Source organism: Tachyglossus aculeatus, chromosome 19 (assembly GCF_015852505.1).
Source record: "Tachyglossus aculeatus isolate mTacAcu1 chromosome 19, mTacAcu1.pri, whole genome shotgun sequence".
NCBI lineage: Eukaryota > Metazoa > Chordata > Mammalia > Monotremata > Tachyglossidae > Tachyglossus > Tachyglossus aculeatus.
The window spans coordinates 17953648-17966093 of record NC_052084.1 but is presented as its reverse complement, the minus strand read 5'-3'; the positions used below and the strand labels follow the sequence as shown (position 1 = coordinate 17966093).

At 45.4% G+C, this 12446-nt stretch overlaps 1 protein-coding gene across 1 annotated transcript in view; it reads left to right on the top strand.

Moving 5' to 3' along the window:
• Positions 1-9507, top strand: part of KIF6 (kinesin family member 6) — an 82929-nt gene extending 73422 nt beyond the window's left edge. Inside the window, exons 8-9 of the mRNA XM_038761192.1 lie at positions 3353-3459; positions 9271-9507. Of these exons, the coding sequence (XP_038617120.1) occupies positions 3353-3459; positions 9271-9290 (127 nt within the window). The 3' untranslated portion in view covers positions 9291-9507. The remainder of the gene's footprint in view (positions 1-3352; positions 3460-9270) is intronic.
• The last annotated feature ends 2939 nt before the right edge of the window (positions 9508-12446 follow it).

Here is a 12446-nt window from a genome sequence, read left to right as displayed (position 1 = left end):
CTCTTCCTCCCTTCAAGGCCCTACTGAGAGCTCACCTCCTCCAGGAGGCCTTCCCAGACTGAGCCCCTTCCTTCCTCTCCCCCTCGTCCCCCTCTCCATCCCCCCCATCTTACCTCCTTCCCTTCCCCACAGCACCTGTATATATGTATATGTGTTTGTACATATTTATTACTCTATTTATTTATCTTACTTGTACATATCTATTCTATTTATTTTATTTTGTTAATATGTTTGATTTTGTTCTCTGTCTCCCCCTTCTAGACTGTGAGCCCACTGTTGGGTAGGGACTGTCTCTATATGTTGCCAACTTGTACTTCCCAAGCGCTTACTACAGTGTTCTGCACACAGTAAGCGCTCAATAAATACGATTGATTGATTGATTGATTGATCTGGGACTCCTCAGGCAGAGGTATTCCATGACAATCCCTGAGAGATCTTTATATATATATATATAGATCTTTATACTATATATATATATATATAGTATTTGTTAAGCATTTACATGTTCCAGACACTATACTAAGCACTGGGGTAGATACAAGCTAATCAGGTTAGAGAAGCTGTGTGGCTCAGTGGAAAGAGCCCGGGCTTTGGAGTCAGAGGTCATGGGTTCAAATCCCAGCTCTGCCACTTGTCAGCTGGGTGACTTTGGGCAAATCACTTAACTTCTCTGTGCCTCAGTTACCTCATCTGTAAAATGGGGATTAAGACTGTGAGCTCCCCGTGGGACAACCTGATCACCTTGTAACCTCCCCAGCACTTAGAACAGTGCTGTGCACATAGTAAGCACTTAATAAATGCCATTATTATTATAAAGTCTCTGTCCCACATGGGGCTCACAGTCATAGTCCCCATTTTACAGATGAGGTAAATGAGGCCAAAAGAAATGAAGCGACCTGTCTGAGGTCATACGGAAGTCACGTGGCAGAGCTGGGATTAGAACCCAGGTCCTTCTGATTCCCAGGTCTGAGCTCTATCTCCGAAGCCACTCTGCTTCTCATCGTGTCTTGCCAGGGAAATATAACCAGGACTTAAAGGAAATCAGGCGGTAGTCCTATTGAAAGTCAGGCAGCCGATAGAAATTCACTCGGCCTACCTTTACAGTGACCTCTAATCCATCTTGGGGTAGACTCCACCTATCCCCTTCCTCCCTACAGACTATATGAGCATAGCTGTACAGTGTAAGCTCCTTGAGGGCAGAGAACACGTCTACCAGCCCTATGGAATCGTCCTCTCCCAAACACTTGGTACAGTGCTCTACACACAGTAAGTGCTCAATAAATACCAGCGATTGCTTGACAGATTTCATGCAGAGATCATTTAAAGCTCTAATGAAATCTGACTTTCTAAGCCCACTGATAATGAGCAGATTGGCTCAGGATCAGGCTTATCATTTGCCACCCATGTTTAATAATTACGGATTTGTTATTTGCGGTAGAAACTTGAGAAGCAGCATGGCCTAGTGGATAGAGCATGGGCTTGGGAGCCATAAGATCCTGGGTTCTAATTCCGGCTCTGCCACTTGCCTGGTGTGTGACCTTGGACAAGTCACCTAACTTCTCCCTGCTTCGGTTACGTCATCTATAAAATGGGGATTAAAACTGTGAGCTCCACAAGGGATAGGGACCTGATGATCTTGTATCTACCCCAGTGCTTAGCACAGTGCCTGGCACATAGTAAGCGCTTAAGAAATACCATTTAAAAAATAAACATACACATTGAGGTCTTTGAAATTTATAAGGCACAAGTCCTTGCTTTCCTTGCAACAAATGAATGGAGGATGTTATAGGAAATCAATGACAATAATTCCATCACAACACATCTTTCACGCTATCATCTTTTCCTTGAGCTAGTTTATTTTATATTGAGGTCCCCTCAACCCTTTTATGCCATCACTCACTATTAAGATGAATAAAAGAAAAGGGTGCTCCTTTTCACATAGGCAACCGATCCTAAGGCAGACTCATTTCAGATGAGGAATACTGGCCATATTTTACTTGGTGGCAGTATACTCATATATTCCGTAGGGCACTGTTGTAAAATGCAATTCAGGTACCTTGTATTATGGGTCGATGTTTTCAGTCTTTTTGACAATTACCTTTTTTTTTTGGCCTTAAAACTTGTCATGCCGAAAACATCTGCTACACTGTCATCATCATCATCATCAATGGTATTTATTGAGTGCTGTGTGCAAAACACAGTAAGCACTGTGTGCTTGGGAGAATACTTTAGGCCAGACTTTATAAGGCCTATAGATTTTGCCTCTGGATTTGCTCCTGGTTCCTATGCTCTCAATTTGGCACAGAATGATTGAAAAAGGGCTTTTTATGGGAAATTCTATCCTCACGGATACCTTCTGGTTGGCCTGGGAGTTCTTCGGATCAACAGTTGTGACACAGAAATGAAGAACATCACCGTCAAAGGCATTTATTGAGCACCTACTAAGGGCAAAGCACTGTATTAAGCACTTGAGCTTCACAAAAGTGAGTATTCAAGAGGCAGGCTCTGCAACAGAAGCAAGACAGGACCACTGCCCTCCAGAAGCTTACAGTCGAATGAACAATTGCGAAGTTGGCCGTGTTCATGGCGTTTCCCTCTCCGACTCGATCCGCATTTTACTTCTCAGCCACATTTCCACATAGGCTTTCTCCAGTCAGGCCTACAGGCAGTCAATAATCAGTGGTATTTATTGAGTGCCTACTATGTGCAGAGCACTGTACTAAGCGCTTGGGAGAGCTCAATGCAATAGAGTTAGGAGACACATTCCCTGTCCACAATGAGCTTTTAGTCTAGAGGAGGAGACAAGACAGGCAACAGACAGGCAAATTCTGGAAAGGAATTTACCCTAGCTATGGGCATGGAAATGTTTCCACCCTTCGAAATGCTCTAGCAAAATATTTACAAAAACCAGGGTGGTAAGCTTGAGTCAGAGTATTTTCTCAAATGCAAGCCTGTTGTTTGTCAGTGGGCTAAACCCAGAGCGCTCTATTACCCTGCCTTCATTTTTTTTAATGGTATTTCTTAAGCGCTTACCATGTGCCAGCACTGGTCTAAGCACTGGGTAGATCCAAGGTAATCAGGTTGACGCTCACAGTCTGACCAATAGGGTAAATGAAGCACAGAGAAGTGAGGTGACTTGCTTAAGTTCACACAGCACACAAGTGGTGGAGAGAGAAAGAATTGTTGCCCAGGAGCTAGCTGCGACCCCACCACATTTACCCCCATGTCGGCTTAATCCCTCTGAGATCCTCTGGGAAGCTTCAAGAGGCAGACCGAAGGAAAAAGAAAAAGGATTAAAAAAAAAAAAACACACTCAGTCACTGATCTCTCCAATGGTTTTGGATCATTTCAGGGTGTCAGAGAGTTCCAGTTCATCCATCCCCCTCACCGGAGACAGCCAGACGGACGCTGACATTCTGGCTTTCGTCAGGGCCAGGCAGAACTTGATGCAGAAAAAAGGTAAAATCCATATTCACCCCATGTCAACTAATCATTTCATCCATCGATCAATCAATCAGTGGTATTTATTGAGCACCGACTTTGTGCAGAGCACTGTACTTAGCACTTGGGACTATCGAATACAGAATACTGAATGCAGAATTAACAGACTCATCCCCTGCCTATAAAGAGCTTCCAGTCTAGAGTCTAGAGTTTGCAGCCTAGTCAATGCCAGTTGTCTGTCAGTCGTATTTATTGAGCACCTACTGTGTGCAGAGCACTGTACTAAGCACTTGGGAGAATACACTATAGCAATAAACTGATGCATTTCCTGCCCACAAAGTGCTTAAAGTCTAGAAGGGGAGGCAGATATTAACAGAAATAAATAAATGACTGATATGTGCCCAACTCTGTGGGGCTGGGAGGGGGAATGAATAAGGACACAGTCCCTCTAGCTTCCAATCCTGCTCCCTTGGAGATGAACCATCTGGAAGACTCATGCCCCTTCCCTGATGGGAACCCACCCTAATAATAACAACATTATTATTAAAGAGGGGTCTAGACTGTAAGCTCATCCACGTGGTGGATAGAACATGGTCCTGGGAGCCAGGAGGTAATGAGTTCTATTCCCGACTCTGCTATGTGACCTTGGGCAAGTCACCTCACTTCTCTGGGCCTCAGTTACTTCATCTGTAAAATAGGGATTGAGACTGTGAGCCCTACATGAGACAGGGTCTGTATCCAACCCGATTTGCTTGTATCCACCCCAGCGATTAATACAGTGTCTGGCACATAGCAAATGCTAAACAAATAATATAATTAGTACTATTATTATTATTGTGGGCATGGAGTGTGTCTGTTATATTGTATTCTCCCAAACACTTGGTCTGGTGGTCTGCACAGAGTAAGCGCTTAATAAATATGATTGACTAACAATCGGCCTTGCCCCCACAGCAATTGGGGCAGGATGGGCCATGTTGGAGAGTGGGTCAAGATGGCAGCATGGCACCCATAGCTTGCCACCTGCCTGCCGGACATTTCTTGCCAGCATTTCATTCTTTCAGTCCATTCAGTCGTATTTATTGAGCCCTTACTGTGAGCACTGTACTAAGAGCTTGGGAGAGCACAATACAACAATAAACAGACACATTCCCTGCCCACAATGAGCTTACAGTCTAGAGGGGGGTTTATTATGTGCCGAACACAGTACAGGATAATCAGATCGAGCGCAGGACCTGTCCCACCCAAGTTAAATTAGGAGGGAAGACTGATATCAAATGCCTAGTTGACAGGTGAGAAAACTGAAGCCCAGAAAAGTTGTGACCCATCCAAGGTGACACAGTCGGCAGGCAGTGGAGCTGGAATTAGAGCCCAGGGCCGTGCTGTTTCCACCCCCGCCCTGCTGACCAGGCCAGAGCGGGAGGAGGTACAACACTTCCAGACACCTCGTCCCTCTGGGCACCAGGATCAGGGGCACAAGAAACCTCTGGCTGGCCCCACAGCCTGATGAGGATGAGCTGAGTGGCCACGGTGTGGGAGGAGAAGGCTGGGGACCAAGGTGAGGTGAGCAACAGCAGAGCAGGAAGGACGAGTGAATTCAATCGGCACTTCCGTTTTCAGAATTCAGTGCTTCATTCTGTATTTCAGAGCAATTTGAGAGGGTACAGTAGAAAGAAGCAGTGTGAGCTAAGTAGATAAAGACTGGGCGTGGGAGTCAGAGGAACCTGGGTACTAATTCTGGCTCCGCCACTTGTCTGCTGTAGGATCTTGGGCAAGTCACTTCATTTCTCTGGGCCTCAGGTACCGCATCTGTACAATGGAGATTGAGACTATGTGCCCCATGTGGGACAGGGACTGTGTTCAACCCCATTAGCTTGCATTTACCCCAGCACTTAGAACAATGCCTGGCACATTGTAAGCGCTCAACAAATACTGTTAAAAAAGAGACGTGATCTCAAGAGCCTTCTTACCTTTTCCTTTTCTCCTCTCCTACTCTTTTTCCTTCTCTTCTTCCTCCCCCTTCTCTTCTTTCTCGTCTTCTTATTTCTTCTCTCTCCTTTGCCTTCTCCTCTTTCTCGTCCTCTTATTTCTTCTCTCTCCTTTGCCTTCTCCTCTTTCTCCTCCTTCTCTTCCTCCCCACCTCTCTCTCTCTTTTCTGCTCTCTCTCCTCTATATCTCCTTTCCCGCTTCACCTCCTGAAAGCTCCACCCCTTAATGTCCTGTCCCCTCGGTGAAACCCAGGCCCCGGCCTCTCACCCCCTCAATCCTCCACCCCAAGTTCACCCCCATACTCAAAATGAACTGTCTCTTTCTGGGCTCCTTCCCTTGGTGGCCAGAAAGGCTAGATCCAGTAGGCCCAGCCCAGCCCTAGCATCCTCCCAGAAAGTAAAAATCAGAGGACCTGAGTTCTAATCCAGCTCTGCCAATGGCTTGCTGTGACAACTTCTCTGAGCCTCACTTCTGTTCTCCCTCCTACTTAGACTGTGAGCCCCATGCGGGACAGGGACATGTCCAAACTAATCAACTTGCATCTCCCCCAATGCTTTGAACAGTGCTTGACACATAGTAAGTGCTTAACAAATACCATAAAAAAAGGAGCTGCCAGCAGTGGCCCAGAAGTAATTCCACATAATAAATAAAACAGGAGTTGGAGGGTTTGTTTTTTTTAAAAAAAAGCAGGTTTCTTAGTGACCGCCGGGACAGCAGAAGAAGCTGAGAGCCCGCGATTAATGAAAGAAACAGCTTTCCATCAGGGATGGAGTGCTGAGGACGAGATCACTTAGTGCTCTGGCCGCAGCTGGCAGATGGGATGGGAGATATCAGCCGGGAATACTTTATCTTCAGCCGCTTATCGGAGAAAGCTGTCAGATAAACACCCCTATTGCAAACTCAACCACCTTCCACTAGCCGAAGCAAATAGTCCACACGCTTTAGTTCCCATTTCCCTCTGGTCTTAACTCGGCCAAACTGGTGGAAGAGCAGAAGCCTTCTAGAGTCTTAATTAAGTTGAATTTGTCGGCTATTAACCTGGGGGGCACACTTGAGGGTGAGTTCCAACCCTGGCTCCACCACTTGTCTACTGCTTGTGACCTTGGGGGCAAGTCACTTTTATTTTATGGTATATTAAGTGCTTAGTATGTGACAGGGACTGTACTAAGTGCTGAGATAGAGACAAGCTGATAAGGTTGTCATCAGGTCAGTCAATCACATTGATTCATTCATTCAATTGTATTTATTGAGCGCTTACTGTGTGCAGAGCACTGTACTAAGTGCTTGGGGAGTACAAGTTGGTAACATATAGAGACGGTCCCTACCCAACAGCGGGCTCACAGTCTAGAAGGGGGAGACAGACAACAAAACATATTAACAAAATAAAATAAATAGAATAAATTTGTACAAATAAAATAGAGTAATAAATACGTTCAAACATACATATATACAGGTGCTGTGGGGAGGGGAAGGAGGTAAGGTCGGGGGTTGGGAAGGGGGATTTATTGAGTGCTTACTGTGTGCAGAGCACTGAACTAAGCGCTTGGTAGAGTACAATATTACAATATAACAGTTCGTGTAATAATAATAATTATTATGGTATTTCTTAAGTGCTTACTGTGTGTCAGGCACTGTATTAAGTGCTGGGGTGAATACAAGCAAATCAGGATGGACACAGTTCCTGTCCCACATGGGGCTCACAGCCTTGCTCTCCATTTTACAGATGAGGAAACGGAGGCACAGAAAAGTGAAGTGATTTGCCCAAGGTCACATAGCAGAGAAGTGGCAAAGCAAGGATTAGAACCTAGGTTATTCTGATTCTCAGGCCCCTGCTCTCTCCCCTAGGCCACACTGCTTCTCTACTTCTACTACTCTCCATTACTCCATGCCTCAGTTTCCTCATCTGTAAAATGGAGATTAAGACTGTGAACCCCACGTGGGACATGGACTGTGTCCAACCTGATTAGATTGTATCTACCCCAACGGTTAGTACAGTGCCTGACATATAATAAGCGCTTAACAAATACCATAAAAAAATTTGAGAAAACTCTCCGACGCTTTCCGTTTTCAAACATCCATGATCAATCTGTTTAATTTTCGATTTGCACAAAAGCATGCTGTATGTTGCAATCAATCAGTGACATTTATTGAGCACTTACTGTGTGCAGAGCTCTGTGCTAAGTGCTTGGGAGAGTACCATGCAAAAGAGTTGATAGACACATTCCCTGCCCACATATGATTGGAGAATAAAGATGCATGTGAGCGCACCCTCACGTAGGTATGATTAGTTATAAAATATGTCAAATTTGCATTCATTTCCAAGCAGGCTTATTTAAACCAAAGACAACACTATCAACTGTTTTTTTCTTAAGGTCTTCTGTTCCTCTTTTTCCCTCTAGACTGTAAACTCGTTGTTCACAGGGAATGTCTATTTACAGTTATATTGTACTCTCCCAAGCCCTTACTACAGTGCTCTGCACACAGTAAGTGCTCAATAAATAGGAGTGAATGAGTGAATTGATGAATTCTTCCTGAGTTTGGAGACTTTACCTCTCTCTCCTTGTACATTATACCCATATTTCTTGGTCCTCTTGTCTTAGAATCCTAAAGCTAGGAGAGATCATGAGCGACCATATAGCCCAGTCCCTTGCCTATAGGGGAGTGTTTAAACCATTTAGAAGAGATGGGCATCCTTTCTTTTTTTAAAAATATCCTCAAGGAAAATATCCTCAGATAATCATTCAGTCAAGGTATTTATTCATTCATTCATTCATTCATTCAATCGTATTTCTTGAGTGCTTATTGTGTGCAGGGCACTGTACTAAGCTCATGGGAGAGTATAATACAACAAAATTAGCAGACACGTTCCCTGCCCTTAATGAGTTTACAGTCTAGAGGGGGAGACAGAGATTAATATGAATAAGTAATTTATAATATATGATTTGAAGATGAGTACATAAGTCTTGTGGGACTGGGGTGGGGCGAATATCAAATGTCCAAAGTTCACAGATCCAAGTGCAGAGACTACGCAGAAGAGAGAGCGAGCCGGGGAAAAAAGGACTTAATCAAGGAGGGCCTCTTGGAGGAGATGTGACCGCAATAAGGCTATACCCTCAATCAGTAACTTGTTCCAAGATTTGGTCACCCTGCCCAGCAAAAGTTATTGATTGTGAGCCCTATGTGGGATGTGAACGGTCACAACCGTATTTACTTGTAACCACCTTAGTGCTTAATACAGTGCACGTAGTAAGAACTTAACAAATACCACAATTATTATTATTATTAGCACATAGTAAGAGCTTAACAAATACCACAATTATTGTTATTTTTCTCACATCATAAGCACTTAACCAATACTATAAAAAAGACACCTTCACTGCCCACAAGGAACTGACCCTCAAATGAAGGAGTTGGAGCTGAATTGTATTTTTTAACAGCGGAATCAGAATAAACAAAATTGAAAGCTTAAATGAGTAGATGTATGTACAGGTGTTGAAAAGGGGCTTCAGGATTGTGCACCATTGGACCCCACCTTATCTCTCTGCTCTTTCCACCTGCTATTCAGCAGTTATCTGCCTTTAGTCTTCCCTAGCCAACCTTCTGGCTCTTCCTCTTTCTCAAGGCTCACACCATCTCCCCCTCTCCACACTGCTTCCCCAACTTGGAAGGGAGATGAGTTTTCAGCAGAGTGAAGCGTTTGAGTTGGGAGATGGAGGGTGAGAAGTGTCGGTACGTAATGTGGAAAGAGCCAGTGGAAAGAGCCAGCGGATGGCCTTAAGACCTCATTATTTGTCCCTGGTTCCTTTGGAGAGTCTGATTAACGGCACCTTCATCTCCTTTCAGGTCTGGGGAAGAATTTCTAGGCTCAGTCCAGCTGCGCCCTTCTGTCAACTGAGAGAAATGTTCCGACACGAGCTCAGTCCCTCTCCTCTCATGGCAGCTGGGTCCCTGAGATCCTGCCCACCTCGATGGCAGGGAGGAGTGAATGTCTTGTAGGTGAAAGAAACTTGATCCAGTCCTCTAATGGGCGCTCAGAAGGCAGTGGCTCTGTAAGGAAAGAAAAGGAGCTAAATGAAAAATAACGCGATGTCTCAGAAGTGAATCTTTGGGAGCTGTTCCTCCCTGACAGTGCTATGCTTATATAACTTTGGGAGTGTAAAAACATTTGTGCTTTTTTGAACTTCACTAATCACTGTTCATAAGTAGAAAAATATTATCTGTTGGAGAAGCAGTCATGTTCCTCTTGGGCTAATTTGCCTTTGAGGTTTTGTACAATGAATCCACTCCAAGAAGAAAGAAGGTTTCTGCCTGTGAGATGACTGGCTAGATGACACTAATTTAATTTTGTCTTTAGATATCACTAGTCACTTTTGCCCACCTTAAACCATTCATTCAGTCAGTCAGTCATATTTACTGAGGGCTTACTGTGTGCAAAGAACTGTAGCAAGCACTTGGGGGCATATAATATAATAATAAGCAGACACATTCCCTGCCCACAACGAGCCTACAGTCTAGCGTACAGAGAAGGAGGATCTATGTAACCCTGTCCCAACCCAGAAAGACAGTTGTGCACAGCTCTCCACTGTGACACTGCACAATCCCCACATCCAGCACTATCGTGATGGCTAATTCAGATCATTTTGGAAGCCTGAGAAATCCATAGCACTGGTTTAGACCAACTCAAATTCAAACAGCATCTCTTTCCCCCTCTCCCCCACCCCCCCACCCCGTTTTGATGCTGGAAAGCAGAGCAATAGCTTCAGCAGAAACCTTTATTATAAGAAACTCCCTAAAAGGAGCCCCTTTGCACTCCCTGAGGGCTGTTTCCCCACAGGCCCAAAGCGATGTTTTAATAGAAAGCTCTGAGGATGGATGGGGATGGCAAAATGCCTGGGACCAGAGCTCGCCCAAGTCAGTAAAGCAATCTCTGTGTTCTCCAGCGTACTTGGATCCAGTCAGACCACAGATGAGCGGAGCACAGCAATGTTTCTCCACACTACTGGGTGCTCGAAGAATTCATGCCAATGGAACAATAGTCTGACCAGTTACGGGGTTAAGCATGACTGTGCCCTGGAAGATCCTTTGAGAAATATGGCCCAGTGAAGGTTCTCAAGAAGTCGCACCCTGAAAGCTCATACTCACCGAGTAAACTGCTATGCCCATTCAATTAATCAGTCAACCAGTGGTATCTGATGTGTGCAGAGCACTGTGCTAAGTGCTTGGGGGAGTACAGCACACCAGTATTGCTAGGCATGTTCCCTTCCCACAAGGAGCTCCCAGTCTAGAGGGGAGTACTGAACTAAGTGCTTCAAAGAGTATAATACCAACAGAGTTGGTAGCCACATTCCCTGTCCACAAGGAATTTCCAATCTAGTGGGGAGTATTTTACTAAGTGCAGGGGAGAGTATGATATATCACAGAATTGGTAGGTATGTTCCTGATCCACAAGAAGCTTGCAGTCTAGAGGAGAGTACAGTTCTCAGCTCTTGGAAGAGTACAATTACAACAGAATTGGTAGACACATTCCTTGTCCACAAGAAGCCTGGTTGATGAAGATGAGAAACTCGGAAATGGAGCTTAGGTGAGTGATCTAGGAGGCGATGGTTTTAACTCCTAAGGTGAATGAGCCCATTGGATCTCCATGGGCTTCAGTTCAGCATCACCCGATCACCGAGGTCTAGTCTAACCTGAGCGAAGCCCCAGAAGTGAAAGGTCCACGCCTGGCCTGAAAGCTGGCCAGGCCCAACCTCAAATCCAGAAGGGTGAAGGTGGTCTTGTCCCTTTGGGGCTGCTGGGACTTAAAGTCCCGGTGGCACTTTTTTTTATGATTTTGTTGAGCTCTTACTTTGTGTCAGGCACTGTACTGACCAACAAGGTAGAAACAAGCTAATCGGAGCTGGGATTAGAACCCGTGACCTCCTGATTACCGAGCCCGGGTTCCATCGACCACACCATGCTGCTTCTCAGGATAGAGCCTGGGATCCAGTCAGAGTCTGCCTATGTTCACCAGCTTTGCTTTCCTCCTCACATCAGACCTCCCTAGGCCGGGTGGTGAGGGTGGGGCTTAAGATCCCCCTCCGTCCAGCAAGTGCAGCTGTCCTCTAGATTAATCAATCAGTCAATCATATTTATTGAGCGCTTACTGTGTGCAGAGCACTGTACTAAGCGCTTGGGAAGTACAAGTTGGCAACATATAGAGACAGTCCCTACCCAACAGTGGGCTCACACCGGGAATCTCCCGAGAACAGAAGTTTCCATGTGGGAGGAAGCAGAGTAGCCTGGTGGCAAAAATGTGGGCCTGGGAATCAGAGAACCTGGGTTCCAATCCCAGCTGTGCCACTTGTCTGCTATGTGACCTTGGGCAAGTCATTTCACTTCTCTGGGCCTCAGTCACCTTATCTGTAAAATGGGGATTAAGACCTTGGGCCCAGCAGGGGACAAGGACTGTGTCCAACTTGATTTACTTGTATCCACCCTGGTGTATAGTGCAGTGCTTACAGTGCTTAGTAAGTGCTTAACAAATACCATCATTATTATCATTATCATTATTATTATTAATAATAATAATGATACCCTGCACCTAGGCAGAAAGCTCCAGCTGCCAAGAATTCTGGGAAACACTCTTCCTAAGAAAAGAACCTCTTCTCTGCATTAGTGATTGCCGCCCACAGTCTGTGCTATCTAGCTGACGGCTGTGTACTCTGGAGATACTGTAGTGTAGAGGCTGTTGATTTAAGGTCACCATGCGGGGAAAATTATCTTCCGAATCCAAAGGCCTTGTTTGCGTAGATGTGTTGGGTAGGTTTAGTTTAGTGTCACAAAGATTTTCTCCCAATTGTCCTGGGGCAAATGAAGGCCCAAACGGAGAGTCAAGTCACTGAGGGGTTGGCTGACCAGGGCGAAATAGAGACAATGGATCCAAGTACGGCCACCGTGGTCAGCTCCACGGGCACGGTGGGCACCCTCGCCCCCACGGGTATCCAGTCATTGGGGTGATCGTGCCCACGGGTCTGGGGGCT